Source organism: Monodon monoceros, unplaced genomic scaffold, assembly GCF_005190385.1.
Source record: "Monodon monoceros isolate NGI ecotype Baffin Bay Population unplaced genomic scaffold, NGI_Narwhal_1 Super_Scaffold_11, whole genome shotgun sequence".
In the NCBI taxonomy this organism is placed as follows: domain Eukaryota; kingdom Metazoa; phylum Chordata; class Mammalia; order Artiodactyla; family Monodontidae; genus Monodon; species Monodon monoceros.
Window position 1 is genome coordinate 82,818,526 of NW_021703767.1, and position 25,154 is coordinate 82,843,679.

Consider the following 25,154-nt stretch of genomic DNA (forward strand, 5'->3'; position numbering starts at 1 on the left):
TTGTCTTCTTGGGACTTCAAATTTCAGTCCCCTGTGTCTGGTGCGTGAGTAAATGAATGCCTATAAGAGTACCTGGCATACAGCAGGTACTCAATAAATACTGGTGGAATGAGTAAATGAAAACAGGACTGAAGGAAGAGACAGGCTGACTGATGCGTGTCTGTTTATTGGCACAGGGTCCTACAGGGCCAAGACCATTCCTTCCCCACCCTCTTTCCTGTAAAAATAAACTCTATCCTTCCCTCTCCCTGCTCTGTCTGCTTTCCTGCTTGGTCCAGGGAGAATCAGTCATCCCCTAAGTCTTGTATGCCGAGACACAGGGACTAGCATCCCCTACATGTACACTCTTCCCCTCTGAGCCCAGGGAACCTGGGAGGTGGCAGGAAGGTTCGTAAAGGCTTCCACTAAGCACTGAGCACAGGTGGTTTGTCAGCGAGGGCTGGCAGCAGTATTAGGAGCAGCAGCAGGAGGAACACGGGGTGGGGGCCACCCCGAGGGTGGGGCTGAAAGGAGCTCCGTCTACTCCCGAGGGAGCACTGAGTGAGCCTTGGGGAGAAGTGTGGGAGGCACACCAGCCGGGCCCTGCGTGGTCAGCATGTGGCAGTCACAGCAGGCCCCATGGCCACCAAGCCCAGGGAGCTTGGGACCTGAAGAGGTGGACTCCTTCCTGTGGGAACTGGTGCCCTCTGCCCAGGCATCCTCCAGGCAGGGTGACGCGGAAGAATGTCACAGTGAATGGTGGGGGCTCTGCTGGAGGCAGGGACACCCCCGAAGCCTTGGCACGATGTGGTGGTTGAGGAGGGACTAGGACTCACATCATCCGTGGTGTGGAGGGGCCGGGCCCAGCCCAGCTGGCATTTGCCTTCTCCAAACCGCAGAGCAGACAGCCTCACTGGGCAAGCTGCCCCAGGCCCTGGCAACAGCTGGCCACTTCTCCCCAACCCAAGCCTACCACACCTCACAAAGCAGCCCTGAGTTCATGGGGGAGCCGACAGGGCAGCCGAAGTGCCGCAGGAAGTCACGGGAGTTGGCGAGCGTGCCCAGCACGCGGAAGCGGGCAGGGCTGTGAGGGTCCGTCACCAGCCCCTCGTGAGAGCTCTCGGGTGTGCGGACCGAGCACCACACCTGCAGGCCAGGACAGACATGGGGACACAGGGTGTCTAGTGCGGGCAAGGCCACTGCCCCAGTTGCAGCAGAGCCATCCTGGGGACACACGGCACCACTGCCCCAGGCCCTGGGCTCCGGGAGCCTCAGGGATGTAGGAGAGGCCTTAGCCGGGCTGTCTCAGCCCCAACCCCTTGCCATCAGCACTAAGGGAGGAGAAAGCGCCCTCCCTCCCAAGTTCCTTAAGGGCCTTTCAAAGCTGCCTGGACAATGGGTTGCCTAGATGGATGTGTCAGAGGGGAAGAAACCCAGCCCCCAGAGGCTGCCTGCTGTAGTGCAAAGTACCTGGAGGAGACCCTGCTGAGTCTGCCACTTACTTTATTCCTGGGTAGCCCTGGAGAGCCACTTGGCCCCGCGCTTCCTCCTCCACAGCCACCTCACGGGAGCATCATGGAGATCAGTCCCGCTCCCCACCCCTTGCCCCATCAGGCAGGGCAGCCCTGACCTTCGAGATCTGCAAAAGCCTCCTGAAGCCTTCTCCCTCCTCAGTCCTCCTCACGTGCTTTTGTGGACCCCGCCAAAAGGCTTCACGAGGCCTTCCCAAACCACTTTCCACACTCCAACTTCGGCCCCATTTCCCAGTCCCTTCTGCGTGCCCCAGACTTCTAATGACGTGCCCAGGAGGTTGTAGGAGAAGGGCAGACCCCCGGCCTCCCAGGAGGGCAATACCTGGGCAAATCCCACAAAGAAGAGCTGGTGGTTGGTGAGCCCCACGGCTGGTAGCTGCTGCTCCTCCCCATGCTTTCTTAGCCATGCTTTGTAAGCCTGGGGTTGGGAACAGACGGCAAGTCTGTTGGGGCCTGCCCACCAGCTCCACCCAGTGCCCTGCCCCCCCAGGGCAGGTGAGCCTCAGCCACAAGGGGGCCACTCACGTTGTAGGCAGCCTTAAGCCCTCCGTTGTCAGCGATGTTCTCCCCCAGCGTCTGGCGGCCGTTGAGCTTCTCCCCGTTGACCTGGTACTGGCTATACTGCTCCTCCATGCAGGCCGTGTGATTCCGGAAGGCTGCCAGCGACTCATTCTGCCACCATGGCCGCAGGTTCCCTTCCTTGTCATACTCGCGCCCTGAGGAGAACTAACCTTTGCACCCCACCGAGAGCAGAACTCAACCCTTGGGGGCACAAGTGCCCCCACCAGCCCTAGTCCACAGACCCCGGGGTCCACGGGGCCTGCTTCCAACATCCCAAGGTTTTGCAGGAGCCACTAGGAATTCTAGGCTGGAGGAGACAACTACATGGACCTCTACCTTGGTCATCAAAGGCATGTGTCAACTCGTGGCCCATCACCACGCCGATGCCACCAAAGTTCAGGGCCCTGGTAGGTGAGGAATGTTGAGTGAGGACATGGTGGGGGGACTTCTAGATCCCACCTCCAGCCCTGCTCCCAGCTTGCCCGCAGGCCCAGGCCCCAGCACCCAGCCCCTCCTGCCTCAGACACACTTGGGGTGGTTGCGGGCGTAGAAGGGGGCCTGCAGGATGCCGGCGGGGAAGACGATTTCATTCTTGGTTGGAAGGTAGTAGGCATTCACTGTCTGGGGGGTCATGCTCCACCTGGGGGAGGGAGAAGCTGAGGCGGAGCCTGACTCTCTCGATGCCCAGCAGCCCTGACCTACATTCTAGAAGAACCTCGTGCCTCATTTGGGATCCATCTTGCCATCCCCTTCCCTCAGCCCTGGAAACCTCCCCTAAGTCTCCTGCTGCCCCAAGTGTCTGCAGCCCCCATTCTTACTGGTCCCGGCTGGGAGGCTTGCGGAGCTGGTCAGCCATCACCTTAGCAGAGAAGTTGTACAAATTCAACATGTTCTGGAAGAAGGAATCTTCAGACACTTCATACTGTGGGAATGGTGGGAAGTAGAAAGCCAGTGAGAGAACACGTTGGAGAAGATAATAGTCCCAGTTTGGCTACTAATTAGCACCCTTCTGAGCCTCAGTTTCTTCAACTGTAAAATGGGTGTAAAACAGCTAATAAATAATAATTGCCAATATTATGTTGCAGCTGCTTTATTTTTTTTTAAAACTATCTCCTTTTATTCTCACAACAATCCTATCAGGTAAGTGCTAATAGGACTCCCTTTTACAGATGAAGAAACTGAGGCCCAGAGAGGTTATACAACTTGTCCAAGGTTACAGTTAGGTAAAAACAGGTTTGACTACAAATCCCTGCTTGTGAACACTGCATTCTACTGCTGTCTGGCCTGCAGCCTGGCACACAGCCAGCACTTGAGCAATGCTGGCTGCCTGCACTTGCCTCTGAAAGGCACTAACAAGTATCTCCTTCCCTCTCAGTGCTTGAGCTCCCATTCCTGAGCCCTGTGCCCCCCACAGGGCTAAGGTTCAGTACTGATGGGCAGGGTACTCACCCCATCATAAACATCATCCAGCTCTTTGGGCTCCAGGATGAAGTCTGGGAAACCAATCATATCATAGATGGCATCTGCCTAAAGAGACCAGGTTAAGGGTTTCCCTCCCCGGGCTCCCCCCCACACCAAAACTGTATTCTCCATCCTCACCTCAAGATGGCACCCCAACCCTGGCCACTGCTCACTTTCTCCTTGGCTGCCTGGCGGGTCTTCTCATCCATCCAAACCAACTGTCCCAGGGCCTCCTCAAAGGCAGTCCGGATCTCGCTGATCATCCCCTCTGCCTGGGAGGGAGGGTGCACAAGTCTGCCTCCCACTCGCATTAAAGCATCCTTTCTCCCCATCTACCCTAGTGCCCCATCCCCCCTAGTGCCCCATCCCTGTCCTTCCAGGGGAGCACATGGGAGTACCCAGACTCTTGAAATAAGGCTGAGCATCTGGGCAGGATGAGAAGGAAACATGATTTGTGAAGGTACTGGGACTGTGGTGGCTTTTTTTCTAATTAATCAAAAAACTGACAATAAGTTAACTGAATTAACATTATAATTTAATGTAGTGCATTGATTTTTATCCGATTATGAAAAGAAGGCATTAATAGCAGAAAATGTGGAAAATTGAGAAGAGTTGAAGAAGAGAATAGACCATTTAAAATCTTCTCCCTCACAGATAACTCCTTTCAACATTTTGACTACCTATGTCTAGTGTCTTCCCCCTGCTGGGATATTCATATATATATACATACATATATTTACACACATATACATATAATATGGAATTATGTTGTGCAACATATATGCATTTCATAACCTACTTTCTTTTCACTTAACAATCATCAGTTTTAAGGCTGCCTCATAATCCAGCCTAATCACAATTTGTTTTTCCAGTCCCCTATGCTGGACATTTAAGCTGTTGTCATTTTCACCTATTATAAACAACACTGCCATTTACATCCTTATAGGTAATATTTTAAGTACAAACATCATTTCCTAAAAAATAAACATTATTTTTCTAATTATATAGGTAACATAAACTCATTGTAGAAAACTTGGAAAACACAGAAAACTTTAAAAGAAAAAAAAAAACAAACTCATAATCCCAACCACCCAAAGTAATCACTGTTAATTTGTCGATGAATTTCCTCCACATTTTTTCCCTGTAGGTACATACAAATATGAATGGTGAATTTTAACTAAAACAAGGGGCAGTGTTGGAAGGACCTTGAAGACTCACAATTTCCTTACTCTGCCGGTCAAACGTGGCCTTCACAAAGAGGGAGCCCAGAGCGAAGCCAAGGGCGTCGTCCGTGTTGGAGATGCAGGTCTGCCACCTTGGCGTGCAGGACTGGAAGGGGTAAAGAGCCAGGCCTCCTGGAGATCGCTCTGCCCTCCAGTCTGAGGGCCTTTCTCTGTCTCTAGGGCCAACCCCTCTTGCTCTGCACATAGGAGGCCTGGGTTTGGGGTGCCATCTCTCCTTCAGACTCCAGGGAAAATGAAGGGCAATATCGCAAAGCATGCCAACCCCAGCAGCGTAACCTCAGGAGGGACATGTGTGCTGCCCAATCTATTTGCAGCACTCTCCTCCTCTTATGTTTCTCCTCCTCTGGACCCCACTGGGGTCCAGACGTTTCTTTGCTCAGCTGCACATCTCAGTCTTATATCCAGTCAGTCCCCCATGCCAGAAACCTGGGAGTCACCAGCTTCCTCCATCTCCCTACCCTCACGTTCAATCTATCACCAGATTCTAATACTAACTCTGCTTCTTAATCGTCTCCTCCGTCCACGCCGTTGTCACTTCCCTGTCCTGTAACACTGTTATCTCTTGCCTGAAGATTGCAGTGGCCTCCTAACTAGACACTCGACTCCATTCTCATCCCCCTCCCGTCACCCCCTCCATCCATCTTCCATTTAGCTGCAGAAAGATGACCTAATACATAAATCCAACCAGGTTACACCTCTGCTTAAAACCATCCCAGGTTCTCTATCCCTGGATCAAGGCCAGGCTTCCTAGGCACAGCGTTCAGGTCCCTCCAAGGATTGCCCCAGGCCCGCCTCACCACCCTCGGCCTCTCCGGTGCCCTGTCCTCAAAGTCATGCCAGAACACATGCAAAACTACCACGCTCCTTCTGGCCTCTGGGAATTTACACATCGTATTCCTTCAGCCTGGAATCCCTTTTCCCTGGCTTTCTTGATGAACTCATTCTTCAAATGTCACCTCTTCAGAGAAGACTTTCCTAATGCCCCCTATCCCCCAGGTAAAATGTGCTGTCTCCACCTCTGTCCTACAACACAAAGAAGGTTTGTCACTCAGTGTGAGCACTTATCACCCCAAAATATAATGTTTGTTTACACATCTCCTTCCCCCACTTAACAGGGCTTCTTGAAACTAAGAACTGCATTTATTCATTCTCTCCTTCACCCTCATCATCAAAGTTGAGTGCCTACACATAGCATGCACTGGGTAGGTGCTTCACTTACGTGAACTCAGTCCTCATAACAACCCCACAAGAAATTCCTGTTTTACAGACCAAGAAATGGAGAGTCAGAGAGGTGGGGGCGATATGCTCAAGGTCCCATAGGCCAAGAAATAGAGGAGTTAGGAATGGAACCCAAGTCAGCCTGATTCCTAACCCTGTGCAAATGGTGCCTACACACAGTGGGTGTGAAGTGTCAGCTTGACTGGACTGGAAGGTGGGAGCAGAGTCAGAAAGCCCACCTTCTTGGTGCCATAGAGGGTCTCCAGCAGCTTCTCTTGTGCAGACTCAAAGCGGCGGTCCAGGCTTGATGTTGTCTTCTGTACCAGGTTCCAGATCAGGTAATTGTTCAGGACACTGGCATTCAGGTAGCCAGAACATAAGGTAAAGGCAGGTAACATTTCCACCCCAAACCAGCTCTACCAGCATGCAGACAGCGGGAGTCCCAAGAGGCACATGTGGGAGCTGTCCCATAATCCCTCTCTCTTACCCTGGGACCACACACCTGCCTGTAAAAATCAGGTTGGAGCTAGGTGTGGAAATAAAGACCACAAGTGGGTCCCCCGAAGCCCCGGCCTAGGGGAAGAGCCTGCACAGAGCCCTGAGCCCCACCCCTGACACCTTGGGCTCCACCCCCCACCTTGGCTCTGTGCGGTTGATGAGCTCTGACACCTGCTGCAAATAATCCATCCCATACACCACCACAGGCTCAGAATCACCCAGCTCCAGCGGCGACAGCAAGAAGGACAGGAACTCCAGCCAGTCCATGGAGGGCGCCAGGGCCTGTGAGCAAAAAATCTCAAGCGTCCCTGCCCCCTTGGCTTTCAGCAGACCACTCCCCCATTGATACACTGGAGCTGGGAGCCCTTTCCATTGTCATAGCAACAGCTACTAGCTGCTTGGAGGCCCCTTCCTATCATAAACCCGTTTTCAGGCCTAAGTGCTCTTCAATCAGGGAACCCAGTCACATATCGTACAAGGAAAACCACCATGTGTGATATTTAGTTGGACTGCAGATATTCAAATATCTTTCAGACAGTTAACAAACTCCCCAGATACCACCCAGGGTCCCTACATACCTGGCCTCTCCTCCAGAACCCCCCCTTACCCAACTTTTCCATAATCCAGCGACTAAGAGGCCGATGCCTGGCACAGTAAGGGCCCTCCAGGAGATGCTTCCATTTCTCTTCTGATTGTTTTGTGGACATCTTGTACAAGTTGTCATGGATTTTTAACATAATCCCTCTATGCATCCCCAGGCAATGCGAAAGGGACCAAGGGATGGCCCAGTGGGGGTGCCCTAAAATGGACACCACTTTTCCTTCCAGGATAGCAACAGTTCAGCTGGGAAGCTCAGAGAAAACAAGGAAATGAGGAGAGGCTTGGCTGCCTCAGACAGATGGCATGAAGGGAAGCTGCATGGCCTGTGCTGGGGCTGCCCCACCCCCCCCAGCTGTCTCTATTCCCTGCCTGCCCCACCTGCAGCTCTGCGATGCTCATCTTGTGGTAGATCTTCTCCTCATCCCTCCGCTGGTCCTGGGGCACCGTGATGTTGGCCAGTTGTATCTCCAGCTCCAGCACCTGCTGCATCTGCTCCCGCGTGGAGGCTGGATGTCCTCCTAGCAGCATCCCCAGCTCCTCCATGTAGTCCAGGTAGGCGGTAAGCACCTGTCAAGGCCCCAAGTCATCCTCAGAGCCCAGCAACAAGTCCTGCCCAAGGCTCAGACGACTATTCTGGCTGCTACCCCTGCTCACCATCTCTTCTGCAAACCCTCCTCACTGTCTCGTCTGCAGACCCTCCTCATAGAAGTATTCCTGGATGACCCTCATCATTTCTGTCATACTGCTTATCACCATCTGCTAGGATCTTTTTTTATTTATTTGTGCAACTGTTCATCATGTGTTTCCCCAAGGAGAAGGTAAGTTCCAGGAGAGCACTGTTCCAAGTTACAGCGGCTTATTCACCACTGTATCCCGAGGGTCTGGAATAGGGCCTAGCACAGGAGCCCTGTAAACATTTGTCCAGTGGATGGATCCGCTTCCCATACTGCTCTGCCTTCTCATTTCCTAAAGCCCTTCTACTTTTCCCAGCCCATCAGTGACCATGTGCCCTCACTTAACAGCTGAGTGGACCCCAGTGGGGAATTCGGTCCACAGTGGCTTCAATTTCCTTCTACCTCCCATCCTGCCAGGCCTCAAACTTGCTGCCTTCCCCTCTGGTCTCCAAGGGGGAGAAAAGCACAGAAAAGAAATATTTAGTGACTACATGTATATACACGTATCAAATTCTCTGCTTGCGTTTTACATGTAATATATCTGCCCCCTGACCCGGCGCCCACCACAGCAACTCCATATAGTTCCATCTTACAGATGAAGCTTGGCAAGATTACATGATTTGACTCATACTACAAACTAGCAGATGGCAGAGTTGAAATGTGGCCTAGGCCTGATGACTCCAGGGCCACAATCCCAGCACTGCCTGGGCTCAGAACAAACCCATGTCGCCTCAGAGCCTGCTGGCACTTTAGCTGCATGGGGGCAGGGGCTGTTTGTTCTGTTCTGCACTGTAGTCTCAGGCTCTAGCACAGCATCTGGCACATAGTAGGTGCTCAGTAAATATTTGTTGACTGATGGATGAAAACCCATGCACAGACCCTCAGCCCTGCTCAGCACTGACTTCCTGTGGCCCTCCTCCCAGGGACCACTCTCACTCTTGCCCTGAAGCCCCACCCGGGGCTCCTTTCATTGCCAAAGGCCATCTCCTCTTCCACTTTACTGAGAAGTTTTAGATCCCTTAATATCCATTCTCTGCAAAATATTCAAATATCAAGATATTCAAAATAACTCCTTTTTCCCACCTCCCCTCTTTCTTGCTGCTGCTGTCAGAAGAAGAGGTTTGCGTACCAATTCCAGTCATCCCAGCTCCTAAAGTGGATGGTTGGTTCAACCAGTGATCTTGCCCCACCCCCCAGCTCACTTACCCCTCTCTCCCTACTTCCTTACTTTCAGCTTAAGACTTGCCTTTTTTTTTAATGTGGTTTTTTTTTGTTGTTGTTGTTGTTTTTGGCCGTGACACTCGGCTTGCGGGATCTTAGTTTCCTGACCAGGGATCGAACCCAGGCCCCTGGCATTGGAAGTGCAGAGTCCTAACCACTGGACCACCAGAGAATTCCCAAGACTTCTTTGGCACTACAGCTTCCCCTAGATGCTGGCACAGGAGACTTCCTACCCAAGACAACTGGTGACACACTGAGAGGTAAATCGAGGCTTCTCCTGCCCTTTCCTGGGGGTCAGACCATGTGGTTCTCTCCTGAATTCTCAAAATTCCTCCCCTGACTCAGGTGATATCAAAACCACACATCTGTTCATAACACTCTCCACTTTTGAGTTTCCTATTCCATTTCTTTTGGGATAAATGCTCAACTTGACCCATAGTGTTTATGTATACCATGACTCCACCTACCTGTCCAGAAGGACTTGGCCCACTCTCCCCTCCCACACCCCTCTCTGATCTGTCAACAAGTCACACCCCTTCCCACCTCAGAGCCTTTGCATCAGCTGTTCCCTTTGCCTAGAACCCCCTCCCTTCCCACAGCCTACCCTCACCCTAGGACCGGGCTGGCTCCCTGTTACTGCACTCTCGGAATGCCATGCTCCTCCTCTTACAACAGTCCCAGCAACTGTACAAAGGATAAGTGCACTTGGCCATTTCATGCCTTCTCTCCCACTGAGTGGCAGTGTCTTGTTCACCACATGGTAGCAGAGGGTCTGGCTGAGGGATGCTTGGTAAGTGTTTGGGAGCGAATGGGAGACGGACAACCCCCCCCTTGGTTGTCCTTCCCCACAGAAGTCTCTCTTTCTCCCGCTGCCGTTGAAATACAAGGATCTCCTCCTTCTTTTTTTTAAAAAAGTATTTATTTATTCATTTGGTTGCGCTGGGTCTTACTTGCAGCACACGGGCTCCTTAGTTGTGGCATGCAAACTCTTAGTTGCGGCATGCATGTGGGATCCAGTTCCCGGACCAGGGATCAAATCTGGGCCCCCTGCGTTGGGAGCACAGAGTCTTATCCACTGCGCCACCAGGGAAATCCCAAGGATCTCCTTGTTTTCCTTCTCTAGTCTTGCCCTTTCTCTCACTTCTCCTAAGCCTTTGTCTAGGCTTTTAAGGAGATGCCTCTCAAGCCTTCGGCTCCCTCTAGGCCCGTGCTCTCTCCAGGACCCCACCCAGCTTTCACAGCTGTATGCTGACCTCTGTACAGAGATGGTACCCAGTTCCCTCACACTCACACGTCTGAAACGAGCAGCTCCCACTCCCTAAGGGTCTGCCACGTGCAGAAGTGTAAATTTGCATCCTCCTCCTGCTTCCAAGCACTATATGAGGTAGATGCTGTGATCCCCATTTTTCAGATGAAGAAACAGCCTCAGAGAGCTTAATCAACTTGCACCAAGCTGCCAAGCTGGGATTAAAATCAAGGTCTGACTTCAAAGTCTGCCTTTTTCCTGTGATATCACCACCTCCCCAATGTGCTTGAAGCTGGTTCTCCCTGTAGGCATCCCGAATTCTCTAAGGACCCCTCCACTCCACCATCACTCAGGTGCACAGCCTGAACTATCTTTACCTGTTCCTCCTTCTACTCCTCTCTTCTAACATCCAGGCATCAACAATTCATGATTTGGCCTTGATTATGTCTCTTGCATCCTCCCCTTCCTGACTTTCCTTCTGCCACTTCCGCCATTTGGCGGAAGTACTGCAGACACTCTTAACTGATCTCCAGGCTCCCTCTCTTGCATCTACTTTTCACACCCAGCCATACTGCCTTCCCAAACTAGTTCCTACCCACCTTTCCACCCTCTCATCTGCTTTGAGCTCTACATTTTGCCAAACTGGACCCCTTCCTGGGGTCCAAACACGCCTTAGCTTTTCCTTCTTCAACACTTTTGTTTAAAATCTGAGCATGCCCTCACCCAGTCCTAGATATTCTACAGGGCCTGGCTCAAATGCAACCTTCTTAGGAAAACTTCTCTGGCTGCCAGGTCTCTCCTGAGTCCCAGAGGCCCTCTTTTGAGCCGTGTTCTCAGCTGTCTAGGTCTGTGAACCCATCTACACTGAAAGCTTCCTATGACAGCGGCTCTGAAATGTACGTCTCACAGCAGGTGCCTGTAAAATGTTTTACTGGAAGAGTAAGAGAAAGGAAGGAAGGAAAGAAGGGAAGAGGAAGGGAGAAAGGAAAAGGAAGGGAAGAAAGGAGGGAGGGAAGAATGCAGGGAGGGGAGAACGAAGAGAGAAAGAAGGAATGGTAGTCAGCTCACTAGGTGACAGGATAGGCTCACCTTCGCCACTCTGACCCTGGGTAAAGGGAAAAGTAAACAGGGATCAGCCCAGCTCAACAGGGGGGTCAGGGTGGATATTCTGAGGATGCTCCTTACTTTCTCATTGGCAGTCCTGTTTAGGTAGTAATCTCGAGAGGGCAGAAAGAGCCCAGACTGGTCCACCTGCAATAGCAAGGTGAGGAGTGAGTCCTCCCCACATGAAATCTGGACTCTTGTGCGGGGGGAGCCACCCCAGCCAGCCCAGCACAGGGGAGGGGAGTCTGGTCTCAGCAAATAGTCCGTAAGTCCCTCCCCACCCTTCCCCAGCCCAGTACCTGGATAACATTGCTGTTGGAACTCTTAGAGTCGGCACTGATGTAGACAGTGAAGAAGGGGGTGGCCCTGTAGGTCCCTGCTACTGCCTTCAGCACCTCCATGAAGTTGTCCTGGTCCCAGGGCCCCGTAACATTCCAACCACCAATCTGAGTAGAGACCATGGTGGCACCTCTGGAACAGGGGCCTCTAAAGCTTTCTGGGGCCACATCCTCTCCCAAGGCCTGTGCCGCTCCCCTACCTGCAGCCCATCCCCGGGGCCTACCTTGTCAATGAGGTCTCGCAGCGGCTGGGCTCCCAGCTCTTCAATGCGCTCCACCTGTAGGCAGGAGAGGTAGAAGCGCTGTGTCTTCCGCTCAGCTTCACTGCTGGAGTTGAAGGTGGTGCTTTCTGTTGAATAGAACACAGGTCCGGTGGCAACCATGCTAACTGCTAAGAGGGGTCCTGGACCCTTGCTTGATCCCTCTCCTTGCCTTCTCAAGGGGGTAGTCCTCCTAATGTAGACCCAGGAAGACTGTCTGCCACAGCAAAGAGTAGCTTCCTCTCCCCTGTCCAGGGAGACTGTCAAAGATCTCTAAGCACTACAGACTCCCTGGTGCCTACCACACCTCAGCAGTGTTCCAGAGTGCAGGGAGGAGTCCTTTCATTAACCTCAGAGGTCTGCCCCCTCAAACTCATCTCCACTCCTCAGGAGCCCCCTGCTCTCTGCATCCCCTACGCCAGGAGTGGTGGCAGTCATCCACTTATTCATTCGTTCATGGACATTTCTTGAGTACCTACTAAGTGCCGAGCCCTGTGCTGGGAACAAGGCATGTACTTGGCTCAGTGCCTCCCCGACAGGCCCATTTACCGAGCAGGTGCTTCAGTATGGCCTGGTTCTGGTCCCAGAGGCTGTTGAAGGTGTTCCAGCGAGAACGCCCATCAGGCAGAGGGTTTCTCCGAATCCAGCCTCCACAGGAGAACTGGTAAAAGTCTTCACAGGGGCTCACCCCACGGTCCAGGGACTCCAAGATTTTTCCAGCCACTCGAATGCAGGCCTCCGTGAGGCAAGTGCTGTGGGATGGGTCTGTGGCAGGGGACACGGGGGGTAGGGGGGTGGGGGGCTGTCTGTCAGTCTGGGAGAGGCAAATGCTTTGGGAGGGGCCGTGACAGCAGAAAGGCTGGGAGGAGGGAGAACAGCTGGGGGAAGGCTGGCCCCACCCAGGGAGAACCTTAGCAGCCCCTTCTGCCTCCAGAGCCCCCAAGCTAAGAGGGCTGATGACAGGAGTGGGCCCACCTACCCCTGTGGTACTGGACCCACAGGGCCACCAAGCAACCCAGAAGCAGTGCAGCCAGCAGTAGAGAGACACCAGCCAAGACCAGCTCCAGCTGGGTGTGTGAGCCCAAGAGGCGTCTTGTCCTCTTCCGGAATCCCACCTGGGGAACAGAGGAGGACCTGGAGCTAGCAAGCTGCAGGTGGGCGACCCAATCACAGAAGTCCTCCCAGAGGGTGAAGGCTCAGGCAGTTTCCAGAGCCATGAAGCAAAGACGCTAACGGGGTTAACTTGGGGCACAGGGGCAATGAAGCAAGCTGAGATGATCCCTCAGCCTGTTTTGTGCAACGTCATGACTTCGAATCGCCTCACCATAGTCCTAGCGCAGAGGCCAGAGATGGATCGGAGGTGGGGGCAGGTGACCCTCCAGGGCAACCCAGAGCTCCCGGGTGTGCCGGCCGTCATGCCAGGGCGGGGGCCTGGTGAGACAGGGATGACCCCCTTGCCCACCTCCACGGCGTCCGGGGAGGCCCCGCCCTCTACGGGGGTCTCGGGTGCGTCTTCATCCCGCAGCGTGGCGCGTTTGTACTCCACCATCTGCCAGACAGTCGGGGCGCCAACCCAGGTCAGGCAGAGAGAGCTGCGCGCCCACTGCCCTGCCCCGGCGCCCCTTGCCCTGCCGGGCCCCTCCTGCATGAAGTGCGGGCTCCTTCCCTCCGGCTCACCGGGCTCTCCGGCCTGGGTCCCTCCGACCCCCGCCCGTCAAGTTCGCAGCCCCTTCTGCGCGAGCCGGAGCCCCTTCCCGACGCCGCCTGCCCCTCTGCCTCCCCCCAACCCCGGTCCTTTCCCCCGGGGCCCCCACTCACGTTGCCGCCGCCGCTCATCTCCTGCAGCGCGACGCTCATGGTGGAGTCGGGGCCGGCGGCACCTTAGGGCTCCCGGCGGCTGGCCCTCGCCGGGGCCGTGGCCTCGGCCCCCGGCCCGGCCGCGCCACCGCCCTTCATCGCAGCAGTCGCCGTAGCCTCTTGCTCCGCTGCCGCCGCCGCCCCCGCCTGCCTGCGCCCCCCTCCCCCCGCGGCGCCGCGCCAGGGGTGGGGGAGACGCGGGGCAGGGGGAGGAGCGCGCCTGCAGCGCCCCGCCGTCCGCCCGGCGCCCGGTCCTCTTTCCGGGTGCCCGCGGCCCGCCCCGCAGAGCTGCACCCAGCCTGCTGCCCTAGCCGGAGCGAGCCGCCCTGCAGAAACGCCGGAGACTCCCTCTCCGCTTCGTGGTCAGCACCCATCCCAGCAACACCCTCTTGCAAGACTCCCGGAATTTACATTCCTTTGACCCAGGCCCAAACCCTGCTGATATTTTTTGGCCCAACTCCCCAGATTGCAGGCCCTCCCCATTCCCTTTAACACCTTTGAGAAATTGTGCTCTCATGGAGAACGTCTTCCCCCAGCTGTCCGCACTGCCCCTCTTCAGCCAGCACATACAGAGCAGCACGGAGGAGGTGACCCACATTCAGGATGTCCGCACGATATCTATACAGGGAGCGCATAGACCCAAAGTACACAGGCAGGCACTCAGCCCGACACACGGTCCACACACACACACACACTCACCACTCACAGAATGCACACACTGCATATTCACACAAAATGTATACACGCACCAGGCACCCAGAGCCAACATATGTTCTATACTGAGGTTCTGGACACACACACACAACGCACATACAACACACACAAAGTGCTCGGGCATCATGTACACACAGCCCACAGTCTGAGTCCACCCTTACATGTTGTTTCAAGACTGCACTTTTACTCTCCAAGATAATTGTTGTCATCAGATCATCTCACAAAGGAAGGGTTACAGATGGTAACAAATCGGCAGGGAAAAAAACAGCTATGCACAGATATTTAAAGGAAAGACGAGCTAACACTTCTAACTTGAGGAAAGCAAATCACTTTATTTGGGAGGCTTACAAGAAAAAAAAAAAAAAACCCACACACCAAGCAATATTTAACTGAAAGGCAATAGTGTGGCATCTATGCATCTGCCATCTGCCTTCCATATTGTCATTCCTTAATCAAGCCTGGTGGTGTTACAGTCTGCTTCACTGAAGAGTGCCTAGTTTTTTGTTTTGTTTGTTTTTTTACCACAAAAATTTTTAAAGTGCCTCATCCTCATCCCACCTCTCTTTTGCAAAAGAGTATATGGATTTGACCTGAGAAGGCTTGGAATGGTAGCAAATCCACCACCCATTTCTTGACTGTCACCTCAGTTCTCAAACCTCTTGCTGTGAGCATTTCTAACATGGAATGCTCTTGTGGCTGAGAGAGGGTAGGTGATGAATGGATCAGGCTGAGAAATGTTGGATTGCTGTCTTTTGGCATTTTCCACCCCAAAATTGCATGTTCTCAAACAAGAGACAGTACAGTGTCATAGTTAGGATGAAAGATTCTGGATTCGGACTCAATTTCCTCTCTTGTAAAATGGAAATAAGAATAGTACCTATTTCAAAGGATGGTTGTGAGAATTAAATGGAACAATACTTGTAAAATGCTTAGGACAATGTGTGGCGTGTAATGAGTACTCTAGCTGCTATTATTATTGTTGTTGTTGTTATTATTAAAATCCTATAGGTAGAAATGAGAATTGTACGGCTGGAGGAAGCCTGTTCTGTTTCCCAGACGGTAGAGTAGGCACATGGGTTCTAGGTTAGTCAGGGGTTCCCTGAGCAAGGAACTTTCACATCCAGCCACACTGTGGTCTGCAGCAAAACGACCTTGGGATATCCACATAGGACAAGTCTCTGGAGTTGTTCATGTTCAGTCTGATGGCAATGTGGCATCACATCACTCGCCTCTTTCCCCTCTCCCCCAAGCCTGGATGAAGCGAAACATGGCAGCAGGGTCAGTCCTGCCACATGGAAAATTCCACCATGACATGGCCATGTGAGTATAAGCAAAGCCACTTTGTAAGGACTTTCTGGCAACAGGTTCATTAGAATAGTCCCATGGGTGCTGCAATGACGTGCTGTAAGTAGCCAGCTTATACAGCACTGTACCATGGCCAGCCACTGCGCTAGGTGCTTTACCTCGATGTACTCATTTATCCTCGTGGCACTTATGAAGCCATTTTACAGATGAGGAAACTGAGGCATAGAGAGGCTGAGTCACACAGCTTGTAAGCAGTAGAGCTGGAATTCAAACCCAGGCAATCTAACAGCCCTCTGAAGAGCAGGTTGGCAATATGAATCAAAAGGAGGATATACTTCCTCCCAGCATTAGTTGATAGTCTTCTCCACATCTCTGGAAGAGTAAGGGGAAGCACATAGTTTTCAAGCCAGACAAACCTGGACTCAAATCTGACTCAACTCTTTATCAGGTGTATAATCTATATTAATTTATTTGAAAGCTCTGACCTTTCACTTTTCTTCATCTGTAAGGTGGGAACAATCATCCCTATCTCAGAGTATTGTTGTAAGAATTAAATGCAACCACATAAGAAAGAGGCCAGTACCTGCTTTTACAGTGTTCCCAGTTTCACTAGGTTTGGCCTAAATGGACATTTCCTTTCCATGCCTCTTTGATGACCCAAATCATTTATTAGGTTCACAGCTATTCCTGAATGCATGTTAAGTACCCTATGTATAAAAAGGCTTGGAGGTTGCTCTATTCTTTTATTTTCTTTTGGCTGTGCTGGGTCTTTATGGCAGCAGCACGTGGGCTTAGTGGCCCCGAGGCATGTAGGATCTTAATTCCCCCGACCAGGGATCAAACCCACGACCCCTGCATTGGAAGGCAGATTCTTAACCATTGGACCACCAGGGAAGTCCCTGCTGCATTCTATATTTCTATTTTTTTTCCTCTGTGTTTATAACCTTTGACTCTGTTTTATTCTCTCACTATTATTTTCTCTCTCTTTTCTGCCCTTCTTTTCATATAAGAGTAAGTTTTGGGGGTCTATTTTTCTCTAAATTGACTGTGAATTGAGAGGGAATGGAAAATGTTTATGTGTTAACTTACAAGAACAGTATAGTTATGAAGATAACAACACACATTAATGTCCAGTGTTGACAAAGCTGGGGAATGTGGGCACTGTCATATACTGCTGATGGCTTATAAAACTGATACAGTCTTTTTGGCAATATGAATCAAAACGTATGTGTACATATTTTCTGACCCAGAAAGTTGAATTCTAGGAAATTGTTCTAGGAAATAATCATTATCTACAGCATGTTTGTATCAATTAGCTTTGGCCGCATAACACACCTCCCCAAACTTCATGGATTAAAATAGCAAACATTTATTACTTTTCATGTTCAGTAGATTGATTGGGTGGTTCTTCAGGTCTGGGTTAGCTCACCAGGAGCTGAATGGTGTAGCTGAATGACCTCATTTACATGCTTGGGCCTCAGCTGGGATGGCTGGGCCCAGTCTCTATGTGGTCTCTCCTTCCCCAGGAGGCTAGCCCAGGCTTCTTCATATGGTGGTCTCAGGATTCCCAGCAACAAAAAACAAGGCAAGCCCTAGTACATAAACACTTTTCAAGCCTCTGCTTGCATCACATTTGCTAATGTCCCTATTGAGCAAAGCAAGTCAGGTGGTCAAGCCCAGATTCAATGATGGAGAAATAGATTCTACTTTTTTTTTTAATATTTATTTGTTTGGCTTGCAGGGTCTTAGTTGCGGCACGTGGGATCTTCACTGTGGCATGAGGGATCTAGTTCCCTGACCAGGGATTGAACCCAGGCCCCCTACATTGGGAGTGCAGAGTCTTAACCACTGGACCACCAGGGAAGTCCCAGATTCTACCTCTTTTTTTCTTAATTTTATTTTAACATCTTTATTGGAGTATAATTGCTTTACAATGGTATGTTAGTTTCAGCTTCACAACAAAATGAATCAGTTATATATATACATATGTTCCCATATCTCTTCCCGCTTGCGTCTCCCTCCCTCCCACCCTCCCTATCCCACCCCTCCAGGCGGTCACAAAGCACCGAGCTGATCTCCCGGTGCTATGCGGCTGCTTCCCACTAGCTATCTACCTTACGTTTTGTAGTGTATATGTGTCCATGCCTCTCTCTCACTTTGTCACAGCTTACCCTTCACGCTCCCCATATCCTCAAGTCCATTCTCTAGTAAGTCTGTGTCTTTATTCCTGTTTCACCCTAGGTTCTTCATGACATTTTTTTTTCTTAAATTCCATATATATGTGTTAGCATATGGTATTTGTCTCTCTTTCTGACTTACTTCACTCTGTATGACAGACTCTAGGTCTATCCACCTCATTACAAATAGCTCAATTTCGTTTCTTTTTATGGCTGAGTAATATTCCATTGTATATATGTGCCACATCTTCTTTATCCATTCATCCAATGATGGACACTTAGGTTGTTTCCATCTCCAGGCTATTGTAAATAGAGCTGCAATGAACATTTTGGTACATGACTCTTTTTGAATTATGGTTTTCTCAGGGTATATGCCCAGTAGTGGGATTGCTGGGTCATATGGTAGTTCTATTTGTAGTTTTTTAAGGAACCTCCATACTGTTCTCCACAGTGGCTGTATCAATTTACATTCCCACAAACAGTGTAAGAGGGTTCCCTTTTCTCCACACCCTCTCCAGCATTTATTGTTTCTAGATTTTTTGATGATGGCCATTCTGACTGGTGTGAGATGATATCTCATTGTAGTTTTGATTTGCATTTCTCTAATGATTAGTGATGTTGAGCATTCTTTCATGTGTTTGTTGGCAGTCTGTATATCTTCTTTGGAGAAATGTCTATTTAGGTCTTCTGCCCATTTTTGGATTGGGTTGTTTGTTTTTTTGTTATTAAGCTGCATGAGCTGCTTATAAATTTTGGAGATTAATCCTTTGTCAGTTGCTTCATTTGCAAATATTTTCTCCCATTCTGAGGGTTGTCTTTTGGTCTTGTTTACGGTTTCCTTTGCTGCGCAAAAGCTTTTAAGTTTCATTAGGTCCCATTTGTTTATTTTTGTTTTTATTTCCATTTCTCTAGGAGGTGGGTCAAAAAGGACCTTGCTGTGATTTATGTCATAGAGTGTCCTGTCTATGTTTTCCTCTAAGAGTTTGATAGTTTCTGGCCTTACATTTAGGTCTTTAATCCATTTTGAGCTTATTTTTGTGTATGGTGTTAGGGAGTGATCTAATCTCATACTTTTACATGTACCTGTCCAGTTTTCCCAGCACCACTTATTGAAGAGGCTGTCCTTTCTCCACTGTACATTCCTGCCTCCTTTATCAAAGATAAGGTGACCACATGTGCATGGGTTTATCTCTGGGCTTTCTATCCTGTTCCATTGATCTATATTTCTGTTTTTGTGCCAGTACCATACTGTCTTGATTACTGTAGCTTTGTAGCATAGTCTGAAGTCAGGAAGCTCCATTTTTCGTTCTCAAGATTGCTTTGGCTATTCGGGGTCTTTTGTGTTTCCATACAAATTGTGAAATTTTTTGTTCTAGTTCTGTGAAAAATGCCAGTGGTAGTTTGATAGGGATTGCATTGAATCTGTAGATTGCTTTGGGTAGTAGAGTCATTTTCACAATGTTGATTCTTCCAATCCAAGAACATGGTATATCTCTCCATCTATTTGTATCATCTTTAATTTCTTTCATCAGTGTCTTACAATTTTCTGCATACAGGTCTTTTGTCTCCTTAGGTAGGTTTATTCCTAGATATTTTATTCTTTTTGTTGCAATGGTAAATGGGAGTGTTTTCTTGATTTCACTTTCAGATTTTTCATCCTTAGTGTATAGGAATGCCAGAGATTTCTGTGCATTAATTTTATATCCTGCTACTTTACCATAATTTTGTATCCTGCTACTTTACCAAATTCATTGATTAGCTCTAGTAGTTTTCTGGTAGCATCTTTAGGATTCTCTATGTATAGTATCATGTCATCTGCAAATAGCGACAGCTTTACTGCTTCTTTTCCATTTGGATTCCTTTAATTTCCTTTTCTTCTCTGATTGCTGTGGCTAAAACTTCCAAAACTATTGTGAGTAAGAGTGGTGAGAGTGGGCAACCTTGTCTTGTTCCTGATCTTAGTGGAAATGCTTTTAGTTTTTCACCATTGAGGATGATGTTGGCTGTGGGTTTGTCATATATGGCCTTTATTATGTTGAGGAAAGTTCCCTCTATGCCTACTTTCTGCAGGGTTTTTATCATAAATGGGTGTTGAATTTTGTCAAAAGCTTTCTCTGCATCTATTGAGATGATCATATGGTTTTTCTCCTTCAATTTGTTAATATGGTGTATCATGTTGATTGATTTGCGTATATTGAAAAATCCTTGCATTCCTGGAATAAACCCCACTTGATCATGGTGTATGATCCATTTAATGTGCTGTTGGATTCTGTTTGCTAGTATTTTGTTGAGGATTTTTGCATCTATGCTCATCAGTGATATTGGCCTGTGGTTTTCTTTCTTTGTGACATCCTTGTCTGTCTGGTTTTGGTATCACGGTGATGGTGGCCTCGTAGAATGAGTTGGGGAGTGTTCCTCCCTCTGCTATATTTTGGAAGAGTTTGAGAAGGATAGGTGATAGCTCTTCTCTAAATGTTTGATAGAATTCGCCTGTGAAGCCATCTGGTCCTGGGCTTTTGTTTGTTGGAAGATTTTTAATCACAGTTTCAATTTCAGTGCTTGTGATTGGTCTGTCCAGGTTCTACTTCTTGATTGGAAGAGCTATTAAATATTTGGGCCATTTTTCTCCTACAGCAAATGTTCATCTCAGCACTGTCTATAATAACAAAAAAAAAAAATGGGAGGGGATTCAATGTCTGAGAGTAGAGGACTTGTTAAATAAATCAAACATCCATACAATGGGATACAATGCAACATTTACAAATGATAGAAAAGAAGAGTTAATACTATCGGGAAATGTTCTCCATATAGAGTTAAGTGGAGGAGAAAAAGAATTACAAAATCTCATTTTATTGAAGCAAAAACGTAAAAAAGCATAGGTTAAAAAAAGAGATTGGAAGGACATGCAACAAAATGTGAATCTGAATGTATCTAATGATGAGGTTACTTTTAACTTCTTCTTTGTGCTTTTCTGTATAATAGCTAACAATTCTATTGTCTAGCACTTACCTAAGCACTTTATGTATGTTAACTTATTTAATCCTCACAATGACCCAATGAAATAGAGTCTACCAATATCACTGTCCAGATGAGGAACCTACAACACAGGGAAGCTTAATGACATACCTAAAAGTCACACATCAGCAAGAAGGCAGATCCTTGATTTGAATCTAAACTCCATGCTGTTAACTACTAATCTCCTTTCTAAGTCAACTGATTTGTCTAGGGTCAGAGTGTGATGTTTGATAAATGGACTATATCATCGGTTTTAAACCTTTTTTTAAAAAAATCACTAAAACCTTTTTATTGCAAATGTAATATACTCCAGAGGTATATAGAATAAAAGATGAACTTCATTCTGCCAGGATCCCAGTACCATCCTCAGAGATAAACATTATTAGCAGTTGGGTATGTATCCTTCCTGCTCTTTCTTTTATATTCATTTACATACCTAAATACACTGTTGTGTGTGTGTGTGTAAGTGTGCATATGTATATATACACACATATGAAATCATACTCTACACTTGTTATTTGGTAGGCCTTGGAGATCTTACTATGTCAATCCACACAGATGTGCTTCATTCTTTTTTGTGATTTATCAGCTTCTGCTAAACAGAAGAGTCCCAGAAATACCCTCATGGTGTAGGCTTCCCTTGAGTGGACAGGGTGGGAGCAAAGCGTCCGGGGAGAGCTTAAGAAAGGAGAAACATGATCATGAGAGATGTGAAAAGATGACGCCCAAATACTTGTAACTGATTGTATTTGTTTCCTAGGACTGCTGTAACAAAGTACCATGAACTGGATGGCTTAAAACAGAAACTTATAATGAATTCCCTGGCAGTCCAGTGGTTAGGGTGATGGACTTCCACTGCAGGGGCCGTGGGTTTGATCCCTGGTTGGGGAACTAATGTCGTGTGGTGCAGCCAAAAAAAAAAAAAAAAAAAACAAACCCAGAAACTTATTCTCTTACAGTTCCAGAAGTGAGAAGTCCAAAATCTAGGCAGGGCCATGCTCTCTCAGAAGGCCCTAGGGAAGAATCCTTCCTTGCCTCTTCCATCTTCTTGTGGCTCCCAGCAACACTATGTGTTCCTTGGCTCACAGCCACATCACTCCTATCTCTGCTTCTTCACGAGGCCTTCTCATGTGTGTATATGTCTTGCTCACTTGTCCTCTTCTTACAAAGACACCAGTGATTGAATATAGGGCCCACCCTAATCCAGTATGACCTTAGCTTAATTTGGCTAATTAACATCTGCAAAGACCCTATTTCCAAATAAGATCTATTCTGAGGTTCCAGGTAGACATGAATTTTAGGGGGGGACCCTGTTCAACCCACTACACAGGCCTACAGTTCCCACTTGAATAAAAGTGTCATTAATACTCAATTGTCAAAAGGCATATTATTCTTCTGAGAATGTATGGATTAATCTCACTAGGTTTTGAGGGGCTTTCAAAAGAAATTCAATGCATTTTCACAAAAATCCAAGCAAACTTTACTTCATTTTAGCTGTGAAAATGAATTTTCATCTCATGGTCAGGGATGCAGAACATCAGAATTTAAGTAAAGGAGCATAATTTAAAGAACTCCCTCCAGGGCTTCCCTGGTGGTGCAGTGGTTAAGAATCTGCCTGCCAGTGCAGGGGACACGGGTTCGAGCCCTGCTCCGGGAAGATCCCACATGCTGTGGAGCAACTAAGCCCGTGTTCCACAACTACTGAGCCTGTGCTCTAGAGCCCACGAGCCACAACTACTGAGCCCACACGCCGCATCTACTGAAGCCTGCGCTCTAGAGCCTGTGCTCCGCAACGAGAAGCCCGCTCACCGCAATGAAGAGTAGCCCCTGCTTGCCGCAACTAGAGAAAGCCTGCACACAGCAATGAAGACCAAAGGCAGCCAAAAATAATAAATAAAAATAAGTAAATTTATATAAAAAAAAACTCCCTCCAAATTTTCACAACATAGCTGAAACATATATTACTATATCTTTACAATTATGCACTTATGTCTTTTGCTTTAATCACAATCCAGCATGTACCTTACAGGACTAAGATTATTTAAGAAGGATCTCCAAGTTAAATTGTTGTTCGTCCAGTCTCCCTCATTCTGAGGGGAGAAACGAGAAATGTTTCAGTTCCTCACCCAGTGCTCTCATACTGTTCTTGGCAAGAACCTGGATGGCCCCTTTAGCATTTTTGGTAGGGGCAGCTCATTACCTCCTGAGACAAACCACTTCACCTCATGACAAGTTCATCTACAAAACTGTCATTATGTAGGTTCTATCATCTCTAGGCTTCACACTAGAACATGCAGGCTCAGAGAGGTATGCATATTACGCAAATGCATGAGAAAAAGATGGGAAGGATATATGTGAAAGGTTCTGTGTGATTTTCCAAATTTCCCTAAAAGGTTACAGGTACAAATGAACTAATTTTTAAAAACTAATTGTGGGGCCATCAGTTCAAGGCCACACAGAAAGTGGCAAAGGCTGGATTGGAACCCATTGCTGGACAACCCCCTGCGGGGGTGGAATTTTCTGGACTCTCTCCTAGTGACCCTGAGCTCCAGCTTCTCCTGTCCTTCCAGGTCTGGAGGCTCCTCTCACTCCAGATGGGCCTCCACCTCCAGCTTCAGCCCTCATCCCAGAGACTAGGACACAGCAGAGCAGGGTTTGATAGGGATAGGATTATGGTCTTGAGTGAGGCCTGTACAGAGGCAACTCTGGCACTTCCCAACCTCGTCCTGAGGGCAGCCACCATGGCATTCGCCTTTGTGTCCCCAGGACTAACACGTGGTGAGGAGTTGCTGGAGGAAGGAGACCCAGCGCCAGGAGCTAAGTGATTTAGAGGGCGGGAGGAAAAGCGCTTCAGGGACAGTGGAGAACTCTCCGCCTCGAGTATGGACTGAACGTCCGGATGATAATTACCCTTATTAGCGCTGTCGTCACTGTCACCGAATGTGAGACGCCCCCCTCCCCCAAGGCCAGAGATTGCGCCAGAGCCCCAGCGCGCTAGCGAGCAGGTGACGAAGCCGCTGACGGCCAGAGGGGGAGGGGGGGAGAGAAGAGAGTGCGTTACAGTCCTTGAGGCGAGAGCTGTTACGCGATGCACCGCACCCAGGGCGGAGGCGTCCTCTATCCCTGCCCCTCTACCTCCGGACACAAACTCGCGCGCGCGACGCATCCTCAGGCGCTCCGGGCTTCCCCGCGTCACCTGCAGCCAGGGCGCCCCCCGCGACGCCTTCATTCATTCCTCCTACACTGCAAGCGCAGCGCGGGCCTCGGGGTCTGGGAGAACCGCAGGGCGCGGCGGGCGCTTTGAGCCCGAGTTTCGGCGGCTGCAACAGCGCTGGGGGTGGAGGGCTGCCCTGATGAGCGCGCGTCGGCCCAGTTACCGAGAATCCTCCAAGAAGAGACCGAGACCCCCAGCCCTGTTGCTGGCGCCGAAACTCGGGCTCAAAGCGCCCGTCGCGCCCTGCGGTTCTCCCAGACCCTGAGGCCCCCATGTGTCACTACGGCACACAGAGGCCAAGAATGGAGACAGATACAGAAGAGCAGAGACACTTAAGAGATAGACGTAGACAGAGACCACGACACAAAGAGATATGGGGCACTGAGACAGAGACACAGACACATGGAGATAGACTGACATATAAATAGGCACAGACAGAAACAGAGGACAGTCAGAGAAACACAGGCTCCAGATGAACAGTTTAAGACCCGAAGAGCAACCCTGTACAAGACGGCGCCAGCCCCGAAGAGCAACCCTATACAAGAGCGCGCCAACGGCGGGGGCACCACCTATTGGCCTGAGCTATTCCCGCGTCCTGCGGGTTCCAGCACCTCTCCGCCGTATCCGACCCCCCACCTCCTCGCAGCGCTTCCGGTGTCCGCCTCCTGCACCCGTTGGCCGGTACCATTCGCCCAGCAGCCAGTCCCGCCAATGGCAGGACCCTCCCATTTTCGCTCCTTTGCCTCCGCAGAGAGCTCGGCCCGCTCCTGTCCGCACACCACCCCACCCCCGCGGCCGGCCTCCCTCCCTGCCCTGGCCGGTGTCCTTCCCACCTCCACTGCGCCCCGCCCGCCGCGCTCTGCGGCAGTCGGGCGCTCATCGTCATTCCGCTCTCGCCGCCGCCGCCACCCCCGCCTCCCCGCGCACCGCCTCCGC

General features: G+C 49.8%; 1 protein-coding gene across 3 annotated transcripts; it reads right to left on the minus strand.

Annotated features, from left to right (window-relative positions):
- Nucleotides 1-159: 159 nt before the first annotated feature.
- ECE2 (endothelin converting enzyme 2) lies at nucleotides 160-13,904 on the minus strand. Of its 3 annotated transcripts, none has more exons than XM_029215211.1 (19): nucleotides 13,755-13,886; nucleotides 13,261-13,485; nucleotides 12,916-13,051; nucleotides 12,486-12,701; nucleotides 11,901-12,025; nucleotides 11,638-11,784; nucleotides 11,420-11,485; nucleotides 7,472-7,660; nucleotides 6,633-6,775; nucleotides 6,235-6,349; nucleotides 4,752-4,862; nucleotides 3,707-3,805; nucleotides 3,522-3,599; nucleotides 2,891-2,994; nucleotides 2,602-2,712; nucleotides 2,409-2,476; nucleotides 2,037-2,227; nucleotides 1,834-1,929; nucleotides 160-1,125 (listed from the first exon to the last, which is right to left on the minus strand). In XM_029215211.1, exons 1-19 carry the CDS (start codon nucleotides 13,791-13,793, stop codon nucleotides 949-951), a joined length of 2,436 nt encoding a protein of 811 aa, XP_029071044.1. In that variant the 5' UTR covers nucleotides 13,794-13,886; the 3' UTR covers nucleotides 160-948. The 3 variants fall into 3 exon arrangements, with proteins under 3 accessions (XP_029071044.1, XP_029071045.1, XP_029071046.1); XM_029215212.1 differs by having other exon boundaries at nucleotides 13,399-13,485; nucleotides 13,755-13,793; XM_029215213.1 differs by lacking the exon at nucleotides 13,261-13,485 and having other exon boundaries at nucleotides 13,755-13,904.
- Between the last annotated feature and the right edge of the window lie 11,250 nt (nucleotides 13,905-25,154).